At 43.0% G+C, this 27,739-nt stretch overlaps 1 protein-coding gene and 1 long non-coding RNA gene across 2 annotated transcripts in view; one reads left to right on the top strand and one right to left on the bottom strand.

Moving 5' to 3' along the window:
• Positions 1–10,488: 10,488 nt before the first annotated feature.
• Positions 10,489–18,519, bottom strand: LOC143693318 (uncharacterized). The gene is made up of 4 exons (XR_013180817.1): positions 17,639–18,519; positions 16,670–16,731; positions 14,008–14,164; positions 10,489–13,105 (listed from the first exon to the last, which is right to left on the bottom strand). It is a non-coding gene; the product is annotated as an uncharacterized LOC143693318 (long non-coding RNA).
• Positions 18,520–18,537: 18 nt separating this feature from the next.
• Positions 18,538–27,739, top strand: part of GAS6 (growth arrest specific 6) — a 40,259-nt gene continuing 31,057 nt past the window's right edge. Inside the window, exons 1-2 of the mRNA XM_077173356.1 lie at positions 18,538–19,006; positions 19,384–19,550. Coding sequence (XP_077029471.1) covers positions 18,553–19,006; positions 19,384–19,550 — 621 coding nt within the window. The 5' untranslated portion in view covers positions 18,538–18,552. The remainder of the gene's footprint in view (positions 19,007–19,383; positions 19,551–27,739) is intronic.

The following is a 27,739-nucleotide window of genomic DNA, read 5'->3' as shown; positions in this document are numbered from 1 at the left end:
TGCTGCACCTGCTAGCACTGGTGAAGTCAACAACAATTCCCAGCTTGGACAGCTTGACATCCTCACCACCTTCTCAGGCACCCTCCACCACAGCCACACACACAGATCAGTGCATCCCCTCAGATCTGCTTAGAACATCTCCTGCTCTACATTCACCTTTTCCTGCTGGCAGCACATTGCTTTGGAGCTGCTCTTCATCCTCCCTTGCCTCTTTCCTCAGAGGAAGCCTGCTGCCCTGAGTCAAACAGCAGGACAAAACAGATCACTGAGATGGCCACACCATCACAGGGTCTGAACTCCCTGCTTGTCCACAGGGATGTGCAGGCAGTCACTGCTGAGGTTTTCAGGAATATCTATTGAGACAGAGTAGGCCTGGAAAGGAGTTGGGAAGATTATGTCTACACAAGCAATTGATCACTTGGCTTGCTGATTTTATAATTGTAGTCCTAAAGGCAGCAGGACTCTGTACTGAGGTTTTTAAAAGCTTACAGAGGCCATATTTATCCTATAGATTTTTTTTTCAATTCTCGGTTTGCTTTTAAAGTATCATCAAATAATATATAATCTTTTGTGAAGTCTCCCCCTCTTCCCATTTAAAACATACTTTCCAAACAGCACAGTCTGCCTCTTAGTGATTGAACTGGGAAAATGTTTGTGTTGCTGGTATTTATTTTTTTTCTGTTGAATAGTGCAATAGATATTGTGCCTGCATAAGGCAAGAATTTAACATAATTCTGAACAGACAACCTAAATAAACAGCCAACATGATGGCAGACTCCTGGGTTCTCAGGGAAGGTAATTTCATCAGCAACCTAACAAACAGGTTAGGTTTTTTTGCCTTTGAACAGGCAAAACCTGCCTACAGTTCATTACAGGCCTATTTTGAAAACACTGACTGCTTCCTGAGAAATCTGTGTGTTCACAGGATAAAATAGAGGTGGAATAACTGAGAGAAGAAGCACAAGTTTCTATTTGCACAATTCATCTATGCTAATCAGCTTCTTGATTTACCCAGAATATAGGAGCTGATGTAACTGCCCTGAAATCCACTGTGGATGCAATTGAAACCTTCTGCAAAACTGTGCTTTTCTTACTGAGTGCTTACTCACTGTAACTGTGAAGTTTCAAAATTTTACCAGTGTACTCTATTGCTTGTCCTGTATAGTAAATAGAATGTTGAAAAACTGGCTTTCTCCTCAGGTTTGTTGGTTTTGTAATGATTCCAGTAACTACCACATCACTCAATATCTCCTAATATGCTTGCACAGACATGAAAATTTATGATAAACAGATGGATTTTGAGAAAAAGTACAGCAGCAGTTACTCAGAGATGTGTCTTTCCATGTTCAGCTGCATGGTTTTTTATTATCATCTATATGCTTTTTCCAAGCTATATGTTCCCAAGAAACACACATTCCTTTCAGCTTGGAACCATGCAAGTGCAGCAAGTCATCTAATAGGAATATATGGGTCATGGTACTACATGACTGAACTCTGATTCAATGACTTATGCTCCTTTTCAACTACTTCATCACCAATAGCTGCTGCTGAAGGAGCCAAAAATGAATACAAATTGGAAGAACATAAGGAACAGTTTTTTTCATGATGTAAATATCTATTTTAGGTTCATTTTTAAAGATATTTCCATTTATTTTCAGAAGGAAAATGTTACATTTACTTAACTTTTGTCAGCTGAAATGAATGGGCTGTATTCATTTGCTCCCAAAGGGAGTATTTAGAACTGCCATTAGTCCCATTAAAACCAGAACTAGGTTTGAAGTGACCTGCAGAATGGAGCACTGTAGTGTGCAATAAAACTGCAGATGAGTCTTCGGGAGATGCTTAAGGCACAAACATTTCTCACCAATGTACCAAACTTTGCTGTTTCCCCCAATGACAATGAAAATTGTCTGAACAGTACAGAATTCCTGAAAGATTTCATAAATTATCCTATGTGTAAAAGTAGATATGAACTTTCTATTCTTCCTCTGTTCGAAAGAGAGGCTTAGAGTAATCTCAGACAGTCACTCTTGGCTCCTCTTGATATTGTTGACATTTCAGGTTGTTTTTTTTAAATATGCCACAGTCACAGAGACAAAACACAAATGACCCACAAAACTTCCAAATTTTAACCAGACAAGAATGTGTAAATATAAACAAGGCTGATGAAAAATTCAATCAAATCCATTTTTAATTGCAGAAAGCCAAAAGGTCCTTTGCCTCAAAACAGGCTGCATAAGTTTGAATCCCACACATGACATTAACCCTGACCATGCTAGCATTGCTTGTGGTAGGAAGACCTTTATTTGATGCCAGCACTTTGTTCAGTGTATATCTTTCCATGACTGGCCTAGCCTTTCCACTGTGAGATGTTTCCATGCTGCAGTACTTGTGAAGCAACAGAGAATAAGAAAAAGGAAAAATGAGTGTATGTAAACAAACTTGAAGTCTTTCAAACCACTCTGCATCCCTTAGGCTTTTGTATTTTCCCCGCTGCAGAACTTTTGATTCCAACCTCAGCTCTCTGTACGCTTCCCACAGATGAAGAAACAGTAGCAAAGACTGACCCAATTTGGGCTTTCTGCTGCCACTGCCTGTGCCACTGTTAGGGCAATGGGTGAAAGCAGTCAAAGTGCTGGGCACAGCAGAGCTGGCTGAGCAAGCTCAGGGGGCCTGGTCTCGAGAACTCCTGCAGATATTATAGCTGGATCCATAAAATAACTTGTTCAAGTTGACTGTGCAGTGCCCAAATGCATTTAAAGCAGAGGATAGTCCATGCCTCTCTCCTAGCTTCACATGAGCTCTGATGTTATGAGCTAAAGCTCCACTGTAGCTGGCAGGTGGAGCATGGTGTGTGGGGATGGACTGTTTCCATCCGGGACCAGCTGCTCTATCTCCACAGAAATGCTGAATAGCTTCTCTGTTGGCTTGTTTGGCTTAGTTCTATCTCTTCTGCTCATATCCACAGAACTGATGGTGTCCACAAGACTACAAACACACCAGGAAAAATGTCCATCTACTGCTTATCCTACTCTTTTGTCCTACTCAGATGAGTCCCACCACAGCCTCCTGCAAACCTCTAACAATTCCTGTGAGGTTTTGACCCTTTTATACTGCAGGAGCTTATTCTAGCTTATTTTCTAGAAATTAGTTAAAGAGAGAGAACAAGAGACTGCTTAGACTAGGCTTTTATGTCACTGAATCATTATTTTTTTAATGAGTTTTGAGCAATATAGGATTAGAGGTACTTTCTGCCGATTTCACCATACTCTCCCTATCTTATTTCATTCTTATGAAATAGGAATATTTGTTGCTGATTCAAATTTCATTAGACTGCATCTAGATTCAAGATTTGCCTGGTTTCTTATATTTAAAATTTTATTTTTATAAATAAAATATATTTTTATTTATTTTAATATTAAATAAACTATTTAATTTTTAGTTTAGAGGATTATCAGGAGGAAAATATCCAGAACTTGACTGAGAGGTTTAATTTTGCAAAGGCATTGATGTTCTCGACTCTTGTTTAGGACCTGGGTCCCACTCATGAATCTAGATGTACAGCTTCATACCACAAAAGAACATTAGTCTGCCTCAAATCAAGATGTACAGATGACTTTCTACATGCCTGAAGTAACACACACTTGGTAGCTTGTCTGGACTGGATCTAGTACAGAAAGCCCTATAAGATGTTGCTCCACACCACTGTGAGACAACCTAATGAAATCCAAAGCAGCAGCTTCTGACAGACACTCAGTGTTGACTGATGTCATTCCGAATCGAGACTTTCAGCATCATGAATTAAAACTGTGGCTTTCAAGTGGCTACTGGGAAATGTATACATGTTTAAATATGTATATTGTTTATGGTGTTCCCCTGGACTTACATGTGGGCTACCAAGATACAGTCTTCAATATGTCACTTTTTTGCTTCTGCATATGTAGATGCTTGCACACACTTCTCTTGCTGATTCTCATCTCCAACTGAACTAAACTCAAGAAGCCACAGGTAATTTTGGATGACATCCCAGGATTGCTGGCAGGGAATGAGACAACTCTACAGCTCTCTGTTCAGCCTTGAGATTATTTGGTACCTTCTGCAAAACATGTTTTTGCCATAACACCTGTTTGTTATACATAAGGGTTAGCAAATGCATTTTTTTGCTGCTTTGCCAGTAAATGTCCTAGTTTATGAACCAAAATAAGGTGTTGGAAGAGGCTGTGTCTCACCCTGCCCAATTTAACTGGAAAAGGTAAGGCAGGAGCTGTATTTTAGCATGTTGAAGTACATTTTTATGTGCAAAAAGGATCCAGTGGCCTGCAGATTATCAAGTGAGGAAATGACATCCCCATTTGTGGCTTACCCTCCAAGCAGTGGGAGGGGAGGCAGGGTGCTGACACCTGAGCCAGACCTGAAGGTCAGCTGAGCTGTCCCTGCTCCCTCACACAGAGATTTCACAACCCAGAACCGGCACTGGACATTCAGCCAAAGCTCTGCTCCTCATCCTCCAGGTGTGGAGATAATGGGGTGCTACCACACAAAACCTCTCTCTCAGCCACACAAACATATTCCAGCCCTTCATCATGGAAGATCCCTTTGGTCCTTTCTATGTTATCTTGGCAGTATAAAAATTTATCCTAAAAATCTGTCCTCAGCAGCAAACCTGATGTACTGAAGACTGGTTTATAGTGGTAATTAGCAACATTTACTGTACCATATACTTTCTCTCTGAAATTTTCTGTAAGTTCCGATTTGTTCAGAGACTTCAGGTCTTGGATACACTGAATTATCTAAATACTTCAGCTATGGGGTTCAAGGTAAAAGGGATAACTACCTGTGAAACTGCATTATCTGGGTAGACAATTCTTGTCGCTCCTCCTTGTTGCAGTGCAACTTCACTCATTTGCTTTGAAGGGTTAGGATCTTCCCTAAGGAAGGTTTCTGGTTTCCTGTCCCTCCCTTTGCATTTTGGGTGTGCAAAGTCATACAGATCCTAGGGGCCAACAATGATGGCTGATGGCAACCTCCAAAGGAAATCTTGTGGTGGCCTATGGGCTCTTTTGATGAACTATTGATAACACAGACATCTACTATGGAATAGTCTCTTTTTAACCAATGTATAAGGTATTCAGGGTGTGAATCATTTCATCCCAAACCAGACACCTGAAATAAGTGTCAGATGAACCATGCCCTTATCTCATCCCTCTGCTTGTCATGAGGAAAGCCTGGAGTGAGTGGATTAGACACAGACATCTGCTCCAGACACAGCTAAAAGCAGGCAAGATGTTTGATTCCTGCTGTGCATTTCCCAGGCCATGAGATCTGGGTCGCCCTGAGTCACGCCCCACAGCCTTGCTCAGAGGGCTCCTCTTTGGCAACAGACTGGGGCTCTGAGAGAGCTTCTGGCTGCTGGACAGCCACTTGCTCTGTGCTTCAGGCTTCCTTCTCTGATGGAGACAATTCCAGCATAGAAAGAAGTAGCTGGGCTCTTTGAGGAATGCTTAATTTTATCTCCTTCCCCCTCCACCCCTGCTTCCCGCCATGGTAAGCTAAAATAATTAAACACTTGGGGCTTGTTTGCCTACATTGTTTATCCATCCTTGCTCTTGCTTCTATGTTTAACAAAGGAAATAACTCTCTATGATAATGTATCACTACATGCTGGTAACATCAGATAAACTAAGCTGAACAAAAATGTTTTCCTTGGCAATTCTCCACTTTCTTTAATTTGGCCAGAGAACCCACTTTACTTCTGGAATTGTGAAGACCCCAGTTACACTTGATTGTAACACAAAGAGTTTCACAGTTTTTCTTGTTAAACTCCATGTAAGACTAGGAGAACAATCCTGCCATTCATTTTCCTGCAGCATAATTGAGCTGATAAGCATCAAGCCACACACATCAAAACCCACAGTGAATGTCATTTGCATTAGTTTTCTGCCTTTACAGAAAAAAAAGCAATCTGCTTATCAGCCCCCATGGAAGCTGCACAATGCTAGAGGGATGCATATTAAAGGCTGAACACAGGGAAGGAAGGAGGCAGTGCACTTGTGCACTTGGAGGGAGCCTTTTAGGGGTGGATACAGCATTCCCAGGCACAGCAGGAGGAGCTGGGTGAGCATCAGAGGAGCCCCTCCATTTACCCACAGGGACTGGTATGGGGACACTGCAGCAAGAGAGAGGGAAACAGGATGGGGGTTCAGGGATCATCACATGGGAACAGCTTGTGCTGCAGCTCCCCTGTGCCTCCCATCCATGGGGTTTAAGCAATGGGGTCAGTCTGGAGATGTCTGGGCACACAGAGAGAGAAGGACAGAGAGGGCTGCTGGAGGTTCTACACCTCTGCCCCCCAGATAAGTGTGTGCTGTGCCTGGGGAGGTTCTGGGCTCAGATTTAATCACTCCTTGCATAGCAGCCAGGATGCAGCCACAGCTACACCTGGAACACTGCAGAGAGCAATCACCTTCACTGTGTGCAGAGTCTGTATAGGTATGTGGGATGTATGCACGTGGGGCCACATGTGAGCTCCTGTGTTATGGGTTAACACATGTGCAGGACTCACACCAGTGCATTGCCAAAGGCTTTTGCCTTTCTCTTTGGCACCCAGCACAAATTTTTGGCCTCATGTACCCTTTTCTACCCGAAGGTTAGAGTGTGGCCTGCCCATGGAGACACAGGACAGCAGCAGTGCTGCAGGTACAGCATCTTTCCCCTTCTTGTCCAACCAAAAGCCTTGAAAAGCACTGGCTGGCCTTGCTGCAAACCCAGCACTGCACAGCAAGGGCAGCTGCTCTGCTCATGGTCTGTAACTCATTCAGCCCACACTCGGTGAGTCTGCTGCTTCAGGATACTGCATGTGAGATTTAGGGAGCACCCCTGTGCATTTACTGCACTTGCCCTAAGAGCTGGTGGCTGCTCAAGTGATGAGCATATTGAAGATTTCTAGTTTCAGCAGAGGACCAAGTGCTGTGGAAAGCTGAGCTCTGTTTCCAAGCAGCAAATGCACCTGGCATATAGTTAACCATACTGCTGAAATCTTCCCTGCAGCATATGTACAGACTGAAAGCCTTAAATACACTGGGTTATTTGTTGGGATTTTTCCCACCCTTTCCTCCCTCCCTTAAGCCAAACATTTATGCAATAAAATATTTCTAGAGCACAATATATAAACAATGCACACAATAAAAATAAGAACTGATAAGCTCAAGTAAGAAAATAGCTGAACTTAATTTTATAGCCAGATAACAAGTTTCTGCCCATTTTATTTTGGGTTTTTTTTCAGATATTAAGGTGCTTTTCTTTCAATAGGTTTGACTTTTGAGTATTTTGCTTAACACCATTTTCTTAACAGAATACTTGATTTTTTTTCTTAGTTATAACCAGTGTGTAATTTCTGGGACTTAGAATTTGAACTTCTGATCAAATAACTTAGAAGCAAACTGTAATTATGTGCCTTTTCCTGGTGCAGCTGGTGCCAAACCATAGATGAAGGCAACATGATTACAGACAAAGAGCAGCAGCTTGGTGTCTGGATTTCCTTTGGAGAGAGTCAATACAAGTAATTTCTAAGTCTAGAGAAGAATCTGCAGCAAAGGCCAGTATCCAGTGCTAGGATGGGTCTTGTATAAAATATCCAGTCATTCTGTACTGTATATAATATAATGTATAAAAAAATCATTAAAATTCTGAAGGAGGCTACTGTAGGAGACACCATATTCCCTCCTGAGGGTCCTCTCCATGCACCACAGCATCACAGGTCCCTCCATTGTAGCCATGATATTTTCTGAAGAATCCTTTCCTTAGGATTTTTACTCCTGAGAAGCTGAGAAGCCTCGGAAACAAAATGTAAACAATGATTGTCTGCTGCTGTGGAATGCAACAGGTGCATCTTTGATTGGTCCATGTTGGTTGTTTCTAATTAATGGCCAACCCCAATCAGCTGGCTCGGACTCTCTGAGAGTTTTTGTTATCATTCATTCCTTTCCTTGCTAGCCTTCTGATGAAATCCTTTCTTCTATTCTTTTAGTATAGTTTTAATATATAGTTTTCTTTTAATATAATATATATCATAAAATAATAAATCAGCCTTCTGAAACATGGAGTTAAGATTCTCATCTCTTCCCTCGTCCTGGGACCCCTGAAAACACCACCATACTCCATCTTCTCCTTTGCTTCACAGCATTGCCCATAAGAAGTGAGGGTGCACTCCTCAGGGACAAGGAGTTGGCACTACAGGCTGAAGAAAGCCCCAGCCTGTGTCCTGCAGTGGGGGTGGATTTATTTGCCCCTTATACCAGTCTGTCAAAGGGGTTGCTGCCCTTCCAGACCTGCTTTGCTCCATTTATTTCATTAGAAGCAAGGTGCTGCTGAGTTTTTATTGTGCACTGGACTACCCACACCAAAATGCAATAGTGCTGGACTGGATCTTTTGGACCATTGTTTTTCTGGTTCCAGCCCTTAAGATCCAAGAAGAGCTTTAATTATTGTGGAATGAGTGCAATTCATTCAGGTTTTCTTAACCACTTACATCTCTTCCTGTGGTAGAGCTTGCAGACCCAGCTGGCATCAATGATAGCAAAACTAAATTTCTTTTTGAAGAATCAGCACTTCATTTTTAAATTACCACTCTGATACAAGCTAAGATGAAGGATTTTCCCTCTCTCAACTTAAAAGGAAACAATAATTTTGTCCTTTTATTTGAACACTATTCTATTCCATGATTTTTCTCTCTTTGCCATAGAAATTTTGAAATCAAGTCAAACAACAAAAAGAAAAGATGATATCGTAAATCTTGGACATAAACCCCCACTTGGACTTTAAAAAATTAAAGTCAATTCCAGCTCTTCCTGGGTTTTACATTTGAACTTCCCTGAGACTTCAGCTTTCTAATCTGTAAACAGGAATAATACCTTCCTGTCTCAGAGGACTGCTGAAAGAATATTAACTGATTTGTGTTTGCTGGATGTTGGGACATGGCAACACATGTATGGCTATGGAGACACCTATCTGTGCATATTTGTATGCATCCATGGATGGGGGTACAGACTGGTTTGATTTTTGTGTGCCTCCTGTTTTTTCACTATCTTCCTAAAATACAGAAGATTTCTTGTAGAGAAGAGGATGTTGGTACATTTACCTGAAGATCAGATTGCACACAAATGAAACATATTTTCTTGACATATTTCTTGCCCATTTTAAGTACCAATGTTTGAAGGTTTTGGTATTTGATAAAATTAGCACAACACAGGCTCAAAACCAGCTCTCACTAGCCATGTATTGTGACATTACCATATCTTTCAAAGCAATCTGTAATGGAAAAGGGAAGTCATACTTCACCTAGATATCCCTCTCCCTCCCTAATTTTCCTGGTTAAAATAACACATTTCTGAATGTCATGGTTGAACTCCAGGGCCACACAGTTGCTCAGTCACTCTGCCCCAGTGGGATGGGGGAGAGAACCAGAAGGGTGAAAGTGAGAAACTCATGGGTTGAGGTAAAGACAGTTCAACAGTGAAAGCAACAGCCACAAAGCAGGCCAGCAAAGCAGAACAAGGAATTCATCCACCACTTCCCATGGGCAGGCAGGTATCCAGTCAACCCAGGAAAGCTGAGCACCACCACCTGTAATGGTGACTTGAGAACATAAACACCTTTAGTCCAAACATACCCCCCTTCCTTTTTCTTCCCCCAGCTTCGTATGCTGGTCATGACACCACATGGTGTGGGATATTCCCTCTGCTCACCTGGGGTCAGCTGTCCCAGCCGTGTCCCCTCCCAGCTCCTGGTGCACCCCCAGCCCCCTCACTGGTGGGTGGGGAGGGGTGAGAGGCACAAAAGGTCCTGGTGCTGTGCAAGTCCTGCTCAGCAATGGCTAAAACATCCTGAGCTATCAACACTGCTTTAGCCACAGCCCCATACTGGCAACTATAGAGAAAATTAACTCTACCCCAGTCAAAACAGCACATTGAGCTATGATTTTTTTGAATTTAAACCAAAGCTGATATTTTCTTTCTGTTGCTTACAACCCTTTGAAGGAACATAAGCAGGCCCCATGACTGCCTTCCCTGCCAAAGCCCACATCAGTGTCACCTTTTGTTCCCAGGACTTCAGAGGGTGGCTCACCCCTCCTTTTTGTATGCTGCTTTGGGTTTTTGCAGGCATTCTCCTTTCCTCCAGCTTTTGAAGATAGAAACTTCATGGCAGCACATGTTGCCCAACAACATATGTTGAAACTCCTTCCCTCAATGATGACAGTCCTACAGTGGGATAACCCTCTGCTCTGGCCTGATCCTTCCATTTTTCTTTGTCTCCCACAGAGATGTCAACAGGCCTCATTCAAGTCTCAGTCCCTCTCAAACTTCACAGCTAGAATTTCCTTTCCAGAAAAGAAAGCACAACACCTGTTCTAGAATTAAATTCAGACACTTGCTACTATTTTTATTATTATTATTGTTATTTATTATTATTATTATTATTATTATTATTATTACCACCAATAGGTAAATGTACACATTTCCATTTGGTTGGAGAAATCAGCACATCAGATATTGCATTTTCCATTCAAATATGAAATATAAATGTTGATATTTTAATACATATATTTGCATACACTTTCCAGAAAATGAATTTTTGTTTTCTTGGTTATGCCTGTTTCTTGTGCTGCTGGTAAAATCCCCATTGCTATTACCTTTTCCCTATCCTTTACACACACCAGAGGTTACATCACCAGCACTCCACTGACAAATCTTGTTGGAACAAGAAGCTGATGCTGATCAATAAAAGATTACAGAAAGCTCTGTTTCCATTTTGCAACATGGACCTGCTGGAACTCTATTGCAAAGACTCGTGTCCTAAACAATTTAGAGATGCCATAACATTACTCCTGTTTCATTGCATTAAACCACAAATTATAAGTTAGGTTTCTATTCTGGTATTATTTAGTTCCTTCCAATGCAGTTTAACAGCTGAAAATGAGAAGGCAGCAGCTCCTTGTTACCAGGCAACTCTTCCCAACCACCAGCAGCTTGCCCCAGGGATCAGGGTTTGAGAGCTCTTTGCAGTGACAGCTCTGCTCCCTTCTTCCAATCCCAGACTGATGCAAGGAGGCTGCTTCAGAGCAGAGTTCAGTCTAAGAGCTCAGAGCATTGGCAAGAGCTACATCTCATTAAAACTGTTTTTGTCTCTCACTGTCCCATTATATTGTGTTATACAGCTGGGAGGTTTTTATTGCTTTGAGTTAATGAGAACAATAAAGAAACATCATGGTCTTGTGCTAAGAGGCCCTTTTCACAGTCAGCAATGAATATCAGTACTCTCCCTCCTGCCTTGGAGAGACAGCTCCAACTCAAGTAATGTCTCAGCAACTCCACTTGTCATCCTGGTGTTTATATAATTCCTGGTGAGGTTTTGTAGAACACATTGTATGGGCTTATATTTGTTCTTGTTTTTTGTTGCAATATTCTTCTCCTCCTCACGTCATCCTTGAATTTATTTATATTTCTTTTAGGCTTTATTCAAGCAACTAAAAATCCCCTAGGACTTAAGCACGTGTGGAAAGCACAGGAATAGAAGCCATGATGACCTCATAGTATATTCATATACCAATGGCCTAATAAAACATAAATCCAGTCCACCAGCAATGTTTATGACATCCCTTACATCACTCAGAAGTTCATTCCTACTCACAGTCTGGTTTGGGATTCAGGCTTATTGAACTCTTGTCCTCAGCATAAGTCAGAACTGGGCTCTATCTGCTGACACTGCGTTTTCTCTCAGCGTTCTCCCAACCATCGCACAGGTCACGATAATTTATCCATCATCAGGGTGCCCCTTGTTTTAGCTCAGCACACTTCCACAGGGCCAAGGGCATCACAGAAAAGAGAAGAAGAAACATAAGTGCCCATGTTGGTGCAATGCTCCAAAGCAAGATTCAGTTGTCCCAGCTGCAGAGCATCCAGCAGGAAAGCTGGTTGCCCTGAAGAGAAATTGGTCCCTCGCAAAGGCTGTTCCTCTGGTCACTCAGTTCAGCACATGGACATGGGCATGACTAGCATCTGAGGAAAAGAAGCTTTTCTCCTTCTCCCTCTAGCATAATGCATCACTCTCAGAAAATAGGATTTGGATCCCTTATTGAAGAGAGACATTAATTGGAGAGTCTTTTATGAAATTTCTTTTTAAGTAAGTGACATGTGTGAAAGATGAACAACCTTTTTTCTACATTTCTCTCCATGCATTCAGCTCCACTTTTTACCCAAGTCTTTGATTCTCTCTCTAATCTACATTTACTTATTCTTTTCATCCATTTCATCATCACTAGAATTAAGCATATTTTGAAAGTTAGCCCTTTTCTTCTTGATTTAATATATGCCAATCACTCAAAAGACTTGTTCAGTATAAGAGCACTTTTCTGTGATTGTTTTTAATAGAAAATGTTAAACTTGAACACCCCAGAGAAAAGGAATTTTATGCCATTTACATTATTAAAGACCTCTGGATGAAATTTCACATTCTAACACAAAAATATTGGCCTGATCTAAACAAAGGCACATATTTGTGTGGCTCCATGAAGGACTTATATTCGGAAGAGGAGAAAGAAGTTTTTCATATTTATCCCTGAAAATAGCCTGAGTCCAAACATGGCTTCTAATTGCTTTCAGTTGCACTTTCTCATCCTTCTAACATTCTTTTTCATCACCAGTTGCATTTACATCTGGGTGTGTCTGGGAATAAGGCTTCACATATGCATCAGTAACATCTTTCAGTGGAGCTGCATGACTATCCAGCATTACACTGAGTGCCTGGAAATGTTCTTAGAAGGCTCACATCCCATTTTTGTTACCTCCCAACTTTCACTTCTCATCATCACAAATACTTTACAATTTTAATTTGTTTTGACTCACTTAACAGCCAGGCATTAAATGAAGCTGATGTGTCCAAAACTCTGTTTTTAAAAAGGAAAGTGCAGGCTGTGCAAAAAGCCCCAGCTCTTCTGCAGCGGTGGCACATTAGGAGAAGGTCCAGATGGATCTACCAAATGGGTTTCCCAAGCAGCAGGGATTGCATTGGTACCGTGAAGGGTTCTTGTCTTCAAGTCTGGGTTCAATTTCTGCTGATGACAAAAAGAAGTCTTAAATTTTTAGTGTGGGAACCCATACTTTGTCTAAATAACTGAGGTCCACCTGGGCAAGCTGCACACCCTGCTACAGGAGCTTTTTCATCTTTGGGTGAAACAAAATTACAAATCTTCAGGTCTTCAAAATGACACTGTTTCAGTGTGGGATTTTTCCATATAAACAAGATTTGTGTGTGTGCGAAGACAGTAGGATATTTGGGATTCTACTTTTTTTATATAAGTTACCTGCTAGGGGCATTCTAAAGTTATTTATGGTCTATCTGCCCACAGTAGTTCCAGTTTGTGAGCTCCCTTCTTTGCCTTGTCACACGTGTTGAAAATCAAGATATCTTTCAACCTCTACAAAATTCTTTTTCCAAATGGCAACATATGGACACACTAGAGAGACATTTAGTGATGGCACAACAGGTGCTTAATCATCAAACAAGGAATCTAACAGAACTGAATTTAATATCCTCAACTGGATAACAGACATGTGAAGACAGGAGCAAGATAAAAGGAACTGATGTTCCTCAACGCACTTAAGTCCACAATCTAATGCTTGTATCCCAGAGGTACAGAGGTTGTTTCAAAACAGAGAAAAGCAAAGTTATTTTTTTAAAAAGGGAGTAAGAAGTAAAAAGCAGAGTCACTTATGGCAGATCTTCTCCACAACATCTTGTCACAATAAATACAACAGCCCCATTCAGCTCCCTGCCTCCAGGTGCTAAAAGGTGACTCAGATTGCACAGAGAACAGACTCTCTGGTCCTGCACCCCCACCTCAACCCCTTGGTGTCCCGCAGAGGCATATAATAAACCAGGAGCCACAATGTCCTGTAGGCTGTGGCAGGAGGTCTGTGCTTTTTGTTGGTGCCATTTAGTCTGAGAGCTCACCTGTGGATGGCAGTGCCAGTTCTGCCCAGGAGTTTGCTCGCTGTCTTGCTTGGTGCAGAGGGAGTGCCACTGTCCAGGTAAGCAATTTGGTTTTGCTAGTACCTAAAGACATTTTCAGCCACCATTTTAGCCTCTAATGAAAGGAAATCTCATTCACCTGGAACCAAGACAGGCACAGAGAGAACAAGATGACAGTTCAGAACTTCCTTGCCCTTGAAGTTTATCTCCTGGCATCAGTCCGTGAATTATAGTTGACAACTAAGCAGCAAGTTCCAGATCATAATGTGCTGAATATAATTGGCATATGGCCAACCTGTACTGCACTCAGGCCAAGGATCATGGAATCATCTCTTCTTACTCTCAGAGGGATTTTCTGATTAAGTATGCTGCCTTCCACAATAATTTAATTTCTTAAATATTCTGAGGTAATCTCATATCCTTCCACTCGTAAAATACAAGCAAATATCGGAATGACACCTTAGGAACACTTTCAAAGGAAAAATAACAGGAAATGAATGTGGAATGAGCATGTGAAGCAGTTGCTTGCTCTAAAATCTGAGATACTTTGGCCTTGTGGGACAACTCATAGGACGTGTCTAACCAATTTTTCCTTGAGGTGAGAAAAGTACTTTACACAGAAGAGAGGGTCCTTCACAAGTCAAGAACATGCACCTCACAGTGGGACACTGTGAGGCTAGAGGACTGACAGAAGGAAGGAAGGGCAGGCTTGGGAATCCCTTCCTCTTGTCCACAATGAATACATAGAATCATAGAATTGTTTAGGTTGGGAAAAAACTCTAAGATCACCAAATCCAACTGGCAACGCAGCACTTCCAGGTCCACCACTGAATTGTGTCCCCAAGTGCCACAACCACACATTTTTGGAACACTTCCAGGGGTGATGATTCTGCTATTTCCCTGGGCAGTCTGTGCCAATGCCAGACTGTTCTTACCATGAAGAAATTTTTCCCAATATCCAATCTAAATTTCCCCTGGCACAACGTCAGGCCATTTCTTCTTGTTCAGTGTTTTGTTAACTGGGAGAAGAGACTGACCTTCACCTCACTACGACCTCCTTTCAGGTAGTTGTGGTTGTAGGTGCCCCCTGAGCCTCCTTTGCTCCAGGTTAAACAACCCCAGCCCCCTCAGCTGCTCCTCACAAGACCTGTGCTCCAGACCCTTCACCTGCTCCATTGCCCTGCTTCTTCAGCTCTAAAGTTGTGAGGCCTGTGTATTCTTCTCAGGACATTTTAGTTTCATTCTACACTTTCGTGACTACAAATGTAATTAGTGGCAGGAACCTAAATGAACTTCGCTCAGTTAACCCTTCTGCTACACCTCTGCAGCTTGTCTGCACACTACACACTGGTTTCTTTTGGGATTAATTAAGGAAGAGAAAGCAAAGGACATCAGCTGGAATTCGGAGTAAGTGTCTCAAGGTGTGTGACCTAATGAACCACTTTTAGATTTTTGATCCTTAATGAACATCTTCGAGTTGTATTTTTAGTTACTTCTCTCAAAACTTGTTTGATTTTGTGCATATTTCTGGTTAGTGTCTAAAAACCAATGGAAACTAATCCTACAGGTTCAGATTTATATTTGGAAACATCTGTGTCTAGATTAGTCTAAAATCAAAAGAGAGTCTAAAATGGGACATGCTGAGAGCACAAGCAGTTCATGTAACATTGTTTTAATATTTTCAGCATTATTTTTTATGCTGTTTTTCATGTTCCCTAAGACATTACTGGGACAGCTGTAACCAGATAACAAAAAAAGAAATCCATTAGTTCTGAAGAAAATTAAACTGTTACTTTATTCAACCCATTGCTTAAATCTGCCTTAAATGCTACCATGCCAGAAAAATGGAAGGTGGAAAATACAACTATTGAAGAGACTTCTGAGCTCACCAAAATCAGTGTTTGATGTCTCTGCCAAGTAACTTACTGGAAAACATAAGAAAGAATAGAACTGGTGAACTGAATGATATGTTGGAGAAGAATCAGCATTGCATACCAAGAAGGATGTCTTGTTTTGCAAAACCATTTGAGATTCAAAGAATGATATTTATCTAGACAAGGATGGTTCTGATAATATTAGATATTTGGATTTAAAAAAATTTTTGAGCTGCTCTTTTACCATATGCTCTCAAAGTGTGATCATATGGGATAAACAGAAAAGGATAAAAAAAATCTGAAAGAAAGAAAACTCATCATTAGATTACACAATATAATGCAGTTTCCAGAACCCACAAAAATTTCTGCTGTTCAACATCTTCAGAAATTTTATGGAGAAACTTAATGCCATGAGGTCAGTTGGCAGATAATACAAAATTCATCTGAACAGACAAAATTTAAACTGGTATTCGAGAATATCAGGAGACTTTTAGCAAAAAACCTCAACTTTTATCTTGACTTAGTGAGTTGAATTTACTTGCAGAGAGGTCACATCAGTGATGAAAGTGTACAAAGATTGTACATCCAGGGATAAGGTGGAAGCTTAGAGGGAAGGCAGAGTGGGACAACCTGTTTTGGTAGCAAGAAGCTGTTCAGTTGGCTTGGCTGTATCACTTGATAACACTCTTCATGTGACAGGGTAAAAAATGACAAGCAAAATTTAATATATAGACACACAAAGTGACACACCCATGAAAGACAGCTCTCACCTTCTGCATTCGCTGGTAAATCTGCACTCAGGAAAGAGATCTCAGACCTCTTGTTCATGGCTCTGTGGAGAGACTGGGTCAAGAATTCACCCATGCAATGTTTGAAAATAGTAAGAAAAAAACAGAAGCAAGAAAGAAGCATGATACTGTTGCTACAATATCATGTCTTGAATATTGCATGTAGTTTTGTCCATGTTTTCTGAAAATTAGTATAAATAGAAAACATGCAGGGCAGGATGAAAAGGTGGGGAATGGTTTCTGTTTGAGGGGCTCAGGCTGCAGTCCCAGAGCAGACTATGGATTTACTGCTGTAATCCCACTATCCCACTCCACACTTCTTCATGCTGTCACTGAGCTGGTTCAGCACAGTAACCTGGTAAAACACACACACACACACACACACTTAAAAAAAGGAAGAGTCTCCTGCCAGGTGATTTAGCTGAAATGGCACAGCCATGTCTGTGGACATGGGCAGGGGGACACACAACAGAGGGAGGAAAGTGGCAGCCAGTCCTAGGAAATCTCTGCCTTCAGCTGTAGCTTCATGAACCATTTTGGCCAGCTCTGCTGATGAAATTAGGCCCAAGCTCCTCTGCCTGCAGCTACTCGCTGTCACCCCTGAAAGCCTCTCCCTTTAGGTGTTTGTGCAGGTGTTCAGCAACTCAGTGGGGAAACTGGTCTGAAACAAAATTAATCATTTTTGTTGGATTATTCTGATAGAGTTTGCAGCATGCTAGCACAAGAAACGGTCGTGGCCAAAGGACAGCAAAAAGCAACAGGGACTGGAAGGACTGCTCCTTTGAGCAATGCTAGCTAATAGGGGTTTGGAAACAAGTAAAAGACCAAAGCTCCACAGTTCAGGAAAAAGGATAGTTCTGAAATCATATGAGAGAGGTCTATAAACTGGTATGGTGGAAACAAATAGGGCATGATCACTCACGATTTCTTAGATGACAAAAATTCAAGTACCTCGAAAAGTTATTAAGCACTGGATTTAAAACCAGTGAGGAAAAGTTCCTGTCTACCCTTTGTGCAAATTTGAGACCTTCCCACCACTCCTGGAGGCCAGGTGTACCAACAGATGAAAAAGTTATTTGACAAATTCACAGACAAGTGGTACATTTGTGGCTGCTAGGGTTGCACTGGATTTCACCTGAGAGCTTTCCCTCTGCACTTCAGGAGCTGAAAACAGAAAGAAAAGGCCACTTAATGGTGGTTTATATGTTTTTATACCTCTTACCTGTATCTCTACTATTGGCCATTGTCAGACAGAAGATACCAGCCTAGGGACAGTTGCTTTGAATGAGGCTGGCTCTTCTGTTTTCACCTACTTTACTTCAACTATGTGATATGGATACATTGTTTACATTTGTCATATTATATTTGCAGTAATTATTATGGAGACACAAAGTCTGTATTAGATATACCTAAATAACAAAATAAAACTAGACAAGTTCTTTTTCTGAAACAAGTTCTGCCACTGAAGTTTTCTCAAAGAATGTGTTGACATGGTGTTACTGGAGCTATGTGTCACACTTACCCTTTGACAGAGCAGTACAGATAAAAAGCATGGCTTTAAAGCAATGGCACTAGATAGCCTAAGAGCACCTCTGAGCTCTGACCCCACAGCTCTAGGTTGCAGGGTTTCCCACGGTAGAAGTGTCCTGTGGAACTTCGGATGGACAAAGGACAGTAAAGCATGGTTTGCAACATACTGGTAACAAAAGACATTAATCTCTTTCCTGGGAAGTTCATCCTAAAATACTGGAACAAACTGAAAATGTGTTTCTGACGAAAACCTGTGTTGGTATGTGGGGAGAGCCAAGCTTCTAATTTACGGCAGGACTGGCTTGGGTTCGGTGCCAGCTTCTCCCTTGCTAGTGATGAGCCCCGGAGCTATTAAAGAGGTGTGCCTGGAGGTGAGGGCGCAGTCTCCCCGCCCGCTCCCCGCGTCCTGCCGGCCGCCCCTCGGCCCGGCTGCCCGTGACCGCCCCCGCCGCTCGGCGCGGCCGCTCCGGGCAGGTACGCGGGGCCGGGCCGGGCGGCCGCTCCGCCGCCAGCGAGGTGTGTCCGTGAGCAGCGGCTCGGCAGTGCCTGGTGAGGATTGGGCAGGGCGGGCGAGCGGCTCCGCGGCTCCCCCGCCGGGCTCCGCGCCGCGCTCCCGCAGTAGCAGCGCGCCCGCCGCCCGCGCCGCTCCCGCTCCCGCCGCTCTCTCCGCCTGCGCCCGCCCCGGCCCCGGCCCCGGCCCCGGCCGCCGCCGCATCGCGATGCCGCATCCCGCGGCGCCCCTCGGGGCCGCCCTGCTGCTCGTCCTGCTGGCGGCGGACTCCTCGCAGAGTGAGTACCGCGGGGGGGGTTCGTGCCTCCCGCACACGCCGCCGAGCATCCCCCGCCGCCCTGCGTGTGTGCGGGTGCGGGCTGCGCTGCCGGGCGCGGTGGGCTGCGGGGGATGCGCGGCTGCGGTGAGGGCGGCGGCGGGGTCAGGGGATGCGGCGAGGGGCCGCGCTGAGGCCGCGGCCACCCACGGGCGGCGCCCCGAGCAGGGAGAGCGCTCGGTGCCCCCGGAGGGGCGGTCTGGTGTGCGGGGCGGGGGTCGGGGGGTCCGGGGCGATCAGGCGGGCTCAGCTGTTCACCGCTGCCTGTCCTTGCTCCTGCTCCTCTCCTGCTCCTCGCCCTGCTCCCGGCCTCCCCGCCGTGCCGGCTCGGCTGCCCAGCCGTGCTGCTGCGCGCCCCGGAAGCCGCCCAGTTCCTGCGGCAGAGGCAGCGGCGAGCGTACCAGATCTTCGAGGAGACCAAGCAAGGACACCTGGAGAGGGAGTGCGTGGAGGAGCACTGCAGCAAGGAGGAGGCCCGGGAGGTGTTTGAGAATGACCCAGAGACGGTAAGGACACGGAGATTTGGGGGGTTGTCCGGCTCTGCGCTCCCGCCCACCCTCTGCCCGCGGCTGGATGCCAGCTACCGGCACAGCTGGGAAAGGCATCGGGAGGAGGAGGACCCCGGGCCATGAGGGGAATGACTGGAAGGCACACTGTGCTCAGCCTGCCCAAGGGCAGTGCCAGGGCTGTCCGGTCAGCAGCGTGTCTGTGAGCGTGCTCTGAGTGAGCAGCCCAGCCTGGCACCGGCTGGCAGGAGTGCCACTGGAGGGTGGAAGGGTCCTGTTCACCCATGGTCCAAATCCACGAAGCAAGACCAGTGCAGCATAATGATAGAGCTTCTCTGTCTGGATACCCTGCTCTTCCCTCCAGCTTCCCATCCCAGCTGAATTTAAAGTGCCCTTAGTGTTGCAGCATATGTCACAACTGAGGCTTCTCAGACAAATGTCCTAACCACTCTGAATCTTGGTCAGCATTTTAGAATTCAGCTTTTTAGAATTAGCATTTTAGAATTCAGCTTGGTCAGCATTTTAGAATCAGTAAGTTCAGGACCTGTCACTGCAACAGCAGGAGGGCACACATATGGGAACGTGCTGCTGCTGCTGCACTTCTGGCACTGGATTCACACAGTTACAGACTGCACACCATACGTGGAGCTGTCTTTTCCAGTCTTATCAAGGTTGACTTTCACTTCAGTCTTCTCACTTTGGGCAGCATGCAGATGCTTTATAAGCTTGGCTTACTCCTCCAGCCACTTTACACTTCCTCTCAACACTGTTTTGGATAGGCTGTTCTCATTGCAAGGACTATCTGGCATTGATTTAGCAGTGGGAAGCGGATTTTCTTGGTGTTCAAACTGAAGCTCAGTTCTGCACAGCATGTTCCTGTTAATGGCATGATGCTCTAGGGAGAAGATAGGACAGAGGCAGGGAGAGAGAGAGAGTGAGCACGTGTGTGTGTACACAGAGGCACAAAGACAGGCAGGGGAGGGATTTAGCAGAGGAGATGTTTTATGCTTCAGTAAGGCAAGTCTTGACATGTGTGCTTCGTTGGCAGCCTCAGCACTGGATAGACAGTGCAGTAGCTTGCTGTCACAAGACAGTAGTAAGCACAGCAAAAGCAAAGTGATGTGGTTTTGACTGTCTTTATTTTCAAGATTAATGTGGAACACTTGCCCAGGTGGTGTTTAATGTTACACATTTTACGTGTACGTGTAGTCACATCTGCATGTAGTAGTGTTTGCTTCTGTTCTGCAGAAACTGAGCAGCTTCAGAATGTGGACAACTGTAATGGTGTGAGAGTGGCTGGCACAACTACCATATTTGTGTTGAGTAATATAACTTTAAACTCAATATAAATATTCATCACATAGCAGTGAGTACAGGGAAAACTATGATGAGTGTGATTTTGTAGCCTTCTGGAACAAAGGTGATCTAAGGTCACTATTTTTACTAACTGGCTGCTGGCCAATAAGGTAGCCAAAGGGGATGTATTGATAGATTAGTTTAAGGGTAGGATAGTGTACAAATATGTCAGGAGTTTATAACAGTGTTTGGTACTGATTTTGGAAATTGTAAAGAATACACAGTTCTCCTACTGAAATGACAACAGTGAAATCATTTTGGTTTAAAATCTTTTCACATATAATATAAATTCTTTAAGATACCGTCATACTTTCAGTGTGTTTTGTAGGACAATGCTGGCTTTCTGTTATTGCAAGTGATTTTGATTTTTTCGTGCGTTTCCTTTGCTATTGCTGCTAGGTTGCACTCTGTTCTGAAAACCTGAAGAAAGGCTAGATGGGCTACTAGTGTCTGTGTCCCCTAAAATGTCCTTCTACACCAAGACACTTAGATCTGCAGTGACATAAGATCCTACCTTTTCTGAGACACAAGTCTCCCAAGAGCTGTGAAGTTGCTTGTTAAGTGCAGTAAGTCCTAATCCTTGCATTACTTTGCTTCAATTTGATTGAGAAGCAAGTGTGCTGTAATATATCAGGGGGATTTATGGCCCTTCCTCTCCCTTTTGCAATCAGTATGTGATGTGAGAGCAGCAGCTGCTGTTCAGTAGCAGCTCTCCAATGCATGGTGGCAGAGGTTATGTATGTGGGCTGTTGCTGCTCTGCACTGGAAGACTTCACTGTTTTGTAGTGCATAGGTGACTACTCTTTCAGCAGTAACTGTGGATTTCATGGACAGACTATTAATTCACAATGGAAGTGTATTTTAAACAGTAGGGAGCTGTTGTGCTGTCATTTCACTGATGCTGTGTTGTACATCCAGTCCCAGGGACTGACAGAAGAAGGAAGCTAGTTGAGACAGACCTGACTGAGGAAAGCCAAAACCTGTTGTGAACAGCACCAAGCTTTTTGAAGAATTACAGTTACTGCAGTTATGCTTCAGCATATTGCCAGGCTGCAGCTGATCCATGCTGGTAGAGTGAGCTTCTATTGACCAGGGAAATGAAGAGATTGCTGTTGACAGATGAAGATTCCTTGTAGTTTAGGGAGGATGAAATTTCTGCATGTGCCTGCTGAACCATGGATTAACTATTTAGGTTGTAGCAGGAAGAAGCAGCGACAGTACTTTTTGCCCTGTGCTGAGCTCTGTGAGGCAATGGAGGCAAGCCATGACAAACACAGCAGTGCAATCTGTCCTGTTGCATCTCCCAGGTTTTATGCTTTAAATCACCAGATGAGAATCTGTGTGGGCATTTGGCTGTTTACTGTCCCACAGGAGCAATGGTCTTGCAGCCTTGACAACTGAAAGTTAGTTTCAGGTTAGTTGATCAATCTTGATGCTTCTCAGTTCAGCCTCAAGAAAGGCTTGTGATGTCAGACCAAAAGTGTTGTCCCTCCTCCCTTTCCCCTCTATTAGATGCTAATGAAATGTATGAGTCTTCCTTACCAACCTTGCTATTCTTGACTGTCCTTTGGTTGTGTGAGGAGAATTTGAAGGCTTAATTTTAAGACCTGTGACCTAAAGATGTGATAGGAAATTGCATTAACTGATTCAATAAAACAATTCCAGAAGCTGAGAGGACAAAGCAAGGTTGTAACAGCTCATGTGATGCTTCCCATGCTTTCCATATCTTTATGCAGCCAATTGTAACATCTAGCCAAGAATTTTACAGAAAGATACCAATTTCCTTGACAGAGCAGTAAATGAAATGGAATATCACATACCTATACCAGAGCACCCTTCTTCTGGGCCTTCCATTGTTTCAGTGATCAGCTTCCCATAACAACATCTGCAGGCAGCCAGCAGAAGATGCACATTCTCTGAAACCTGAATGTGGATTTTGCCATGTGTGAGATTACTTACATCAGCTGCTAAGAATAGTGTATCAGGCGGGGCCCAAGGGCCATTCATGTGCAGGGCAGTGCAGCTTTTGTCTTTTATGTTACGGAAAATATAAATATCAGCTTGCTCAGACTAGAGGAAGGAAGATCAATTGAAACATTTTTAGATTGTTGTTTGTTTTTTTTTTTAAGAGGCAGAACAAAACTCAGTCTGTGCCACTTGTATGACTATACATGGTAAAAGCAAGTAGCCTGGGTTAATGAGTCTTGCAGCCTACCTTTTTCATGAAGCTGATTATAGCATCCTTAAACATTACTGCAGAATTCTGGGCTGGTTCCTGTTTTGTAATTTCATTTATGCTAGAGGTGCCAAACAGAAAAATTAAAAGATAATATAGAGGTAAAAAAAAAGAAGGACAGAAAACCTCTTGATGGGAGGTATGCAGACTGTTTCTAAATGTGATCTATTCAAAATACATGCTAGGTGTGATAGATGGGATAAAGTTGCAAAATATCTTGGATACAGAGATAAGAATGCTATCTTATTTAAGATGTTGACAAGGCCTTATAAAAGCAGCACTGCAGAAATATTTGACCTTGGTATGCAGTCAAGGTATTACAGCTTGTTAAGTGACTGATAAACTGCTCTGGAATTTGGTTGACTCGTTCTAAAAATCTGGTCATCCAAGCATGTAAAACAAAGGGCAGAAGGGAGTGTAGATCCTGATCTTCTTAGAAACATTGTATTTCACTGAAGAAAAAAGTGTCCTTGTGCAAGGAGTTTCTCTGTTTTGAAAGGCTCAGCATAGGGAAGATGTTTGAATGCAGCCTCTTATCCTTTGGTACCACAGTACAGCATCTGTCCCTGCACATCTTGCTTGCTGTTGTTACTGCTGAAGAATTACTGCTCTTCCTGCAGCTCACCTTAGAAATTGCTATGCTGAATGCACTGGAAGATGCTAGGCACACCAGGAACGCTGATGTAGGTCAGCCTGGCCACCTGTGTTTACTGTTTATGGATTTGGCCCTCGGTAGAGCACTGTGGAAAGCCAGCTGGATTCCATGTGCGTGCAGAATGCACATCTGATTCATAGGCAGACACGTGAAAATTCCACATTTTGAAGGACTTGCATCCAAAATGTTTTTAAAATCTACGGCTTGTCAGATACACAAAACACTGGCAGAGAATCACAGCATAACTTGGAGCTGAAGAGGAATCTCCTCCACTGTCCCACTCACAGCAAGGGCAGCAGTGACACCACACCAAGTTTCTGGGGGCTTTTAGCAATCTTGTCTTGAAAATTACTGATCCTAACAAAACATCCAGCAATGTCAGCATTCTTTCTGCTAGGCTGGGTTTATTGAGAAGCTGAAATGAAGATGAAGCAATTTATAGGGTGTGGTAAGGGTCAGTTTGGTTGGTTTTCTTCTTGATGGCTCACTGGTTTTATTTTTTATGTGTTCCATAACATGACATGGTCTTGATCACACAGATGAGCTTCATCCATGGACTAGGGTCATCCAGACTTCATTCTGATCTTTTAGGAGGCATGCTTGTCAGGCAATGTTTAGATGTTATTTCTAAGAATAACAGGGTAGACACATGCTTGTAAATATTAATCAGTAAAGTATGAAGGCATGTAGAGGGAGGAGAGGAGTAACTGGGAGAGTAAAGCAGTGTAAGATTTCTTTGAGTAATTTAGTGAATGTTGTGTAGTCTAGACATGGAAAATACTGATATCATCTTTAGATACAGATGTCATCATCCCAGTATAGAATATTCCTTTAATAACCAGGCAAAAATCAGGTTTTATTTGCTGTGACAGTTCTTCTCGATATACTGATTTGTTTTGACATTTTGGCAGAGCATGGAGAGAGGGCTAGATTTGTAGCTGTATAAATTTCTTTATCTCTTTTTGTTGGTGCAGAGAGAGAGAAGGAGTTATTGGAAAACTCTGTGTTGATGTTTTAACCTGCTTGGACTCAGTACATGTAAGAATAGATTTCCAGGCACAGTGATACCTGCTTATTAGCCTTTGAGAAAGAAAATACAGGGATACATAGACTTTTGTCCAGGAATGGGTTGAAGGAGAGAAAAAGGAAGTAAAAATCTGAGTGCCCAGGTGTATGCCACAGTGGCATCCCAGCCTGCTGGGATGAGATCTGTGTGTCCACCAGGTGCACTCCCTGCCCTTTCTTTCCTTCTCCCTGTAGTTTGGTATAAAAGACAAGGGAGCTTTGTACCAAAATCCAGTGGGTCTAACTGATCTGCAAGGCAGAAGGATTGGGACTGTGGGCCTGGATGCACCCATCTACTTTGGAGTACAGACACAGTATTTGTTGGCAGTGGTGGTGCTCAGTAGCAGGAGGGTGACAAAAATACTCCTGCTTGCCTTAGGAGGCAGGTCAGGCATTTTTTTGGCTAAATGCTGCTTTATCAAAAGGTTTTGAGAAGGGTGAGCAAAGTTTGCCATTGGTGGAAGCAGACACAACTCCATCAACTCTACTGGACTCATACCTGCCTGTATCTGTATCAGTTTCCACTCATGGGAGAGCAGCTCAAAAATTCAGAATAGACCTGGAAATACTGACACACCACATCACAGACATAGTGCATGCTAAATGTCCTGTGCAGCAGGAGGGAAGGAGCAAGAGAAGACAAAAGGGACTAATATTGTGCTGAGGGGCTGTTTGGAGATAGGGTGGAATACGATGCTAAGACTGACAAATTGAAGGGGGTGGGGGGGGGGCGGGGTTTATACTCGTTTCAAGATGGATGATAATGGAAAAAGTAGATGAAGTTAGGGTAAATCAGCTTTCTAGAGCAGTACAATAAGTAGTAATAAGTACATAAGGAGAGAAAAAAGTCAATTAAAAATCAAGAAAACAGTTTTGTGGCCATGAACTCATTTCATTTTGTTTTTTAAATTAAAAAGAAAATGAGCAGCCTACTGGGAATTAATGTAATTTTTTTAGTGCAGCTGCTTAAGAATTAGGTAAGAGAAACATTGAATGTGTATAAAGTGGCAGCTGTGATTCATGTGTGCTTCATACTCTGAGTGAGCTTAATGAATTACAAGCAGTCACTTTCCACTAAGTATGAAGAACAAGGATGGAAGCATGACCACAGATTTAGAAGAAACTGAGAAGAGGCAGAGCAACAAGGTTTACTTCTCCCCTCACATTGCTTTTCAAGCTTTGGTTCCACACTGGGGATTCAGCTGCTCTAGTAGAGATAAGCAACTCCTTTGCCTGGTTTTTTCACCCTTCTTGCACAGCAATTTGGGGGACTGCGTGGACCAATTAAAGGAACTTAACCTAAAGAAAAGTAGTCTGCAGAGAGTAATTTTGCAGCTGGATTGGTTCCCCAGTCCAGTGGGGACTGGCAGAGTGGAAAGGACAGCCTGAGTTAGGATGGGAAGGAAGGCCAGGTGCTGCAAGAGAAACAGAAATGGTTGTCACAGCTCGACCTGTCAAAGCAATGAATGAACAACCAAGCCTTGGAGAATCTGATTGAAGTTTTTCAGCAGACCTCTCTTCTGTATCTTTGCTTTAATCACAGTTTTGTTATGACTGCTGTTCTATAGGCTGCCCACATGTGTGTGAAATTTACTTATTGATGGGTTTGTGTTTTCTCCCTGTTCCTTTGAGCATCAGCAGTGGGAACTAGAAGAGCAAAGTTGGGAAGTAAGGAGGATACCCAGAGAGGGGAACAAGTGTTGGTGTTGTCTTCATTCTACACAGTTGCCAGGACAGAGGGGTACATAAATAAAGAGATAAAAGGAGAACTGGTCATGCTTGCACTGCACAGAATAACATGTTCCTGGAAAGCAATCCTATTTGGCTGATTCCTGGAACAGGGAGTTGTAGTTCAATTCCAGAAAATATTTAGGACATGAACAGAAAAGTAAAAGTTACTTAATTATGAAAATAATGAACAGGGAAGTATGAGATCAGATTCTGTCACAAGGGCCTGGTATCATCTAAGATGTCACTTCCCTATTCCTTACTTGCCTGTGCCCTCTGAGTCTGAATCCTTAAATGCCTTAATGTGATTGTGTGCTGTTAGTGTGAGTTGCAACCTCTGCAGATTAAGCAAGATCCAAAGAAACAGTGTGATTACATTATAAAGAGGGGGAAATCTAGAGTGGATAAAATGTCACAGAGCCCATGAGAGATCATAGATATTTAAATCACGTTTGATAGAATATATGACATGTTCTGTTTTAAATATGGCTAAAATAATTATAGAGTAAATATAGATGGTGCTGGAGAGCCAGCCTTTTACTTATGTTACATGTTTTGTTTTCCTTAATTTGACTAAACTGTCTGAGCAAATGTTAGTTTACCACATACAAATACTGTAACTCTTGCAAAAGTAAAGATTCAAACAAGCAACATTGAGTGAGATGACATTTGTCATCAAATTGAGATCTTGCACATTATTGCAGCTGGAGGGAAAGTAGCCTTTCAGTTCTGAAGCAGTGGAAGAAATCTCAAGGCATTTGTGATCAGATTTCTGTCAGAATAACTTAAAAGCACGTGCAACCAATTGGAATCACACTACAAATTATTTTTGTTGAAGTATTTGGCACCAGTTATATCCATTTCACACTGTTTACTGTCTAGTCAAACCCTGCCTCAGGCCACCTATGTATAGAAATCACATCTCCATGCCCCTTGCATCTTCACAAAATAGTGAAGTATCTGTGATATACGTGAACATTTTTTTGTCTTTTCTTTCCTTCCAGTAATTTTTTTCTCCCCTTAAATTATGGATTCCAATCATTGGTTGGTATTTCCTCATTGCAGAGAAACAGTTTTTTGCTGAAGTGACACCTCAGTAAGCAATTGGGAAACAGTCTTGCTGTCCAGAACAGAGCAAAGGAAGTTATG

Source organism: Agelaius phoeniceus, chromosome 2 (genome assembly GCF_051311805.1).
Source record: "Agelaius phoeniceus isolate bAgePho1 chromosome 2, bAgePho1.hap1, whole genome shotgun sequence".
Taxonomy (NCBI): domain Eukaryota; kingdom Metazoa; phylum Chordata; class Aves; order Passeriformes; family Icteridae; genus Agelaius; species Agelaius phoeniceus.
Note: the sequence above shows the minus strand (reverse complement) of the source record. Positions and strands in the feature narration are given on the sequence as shown.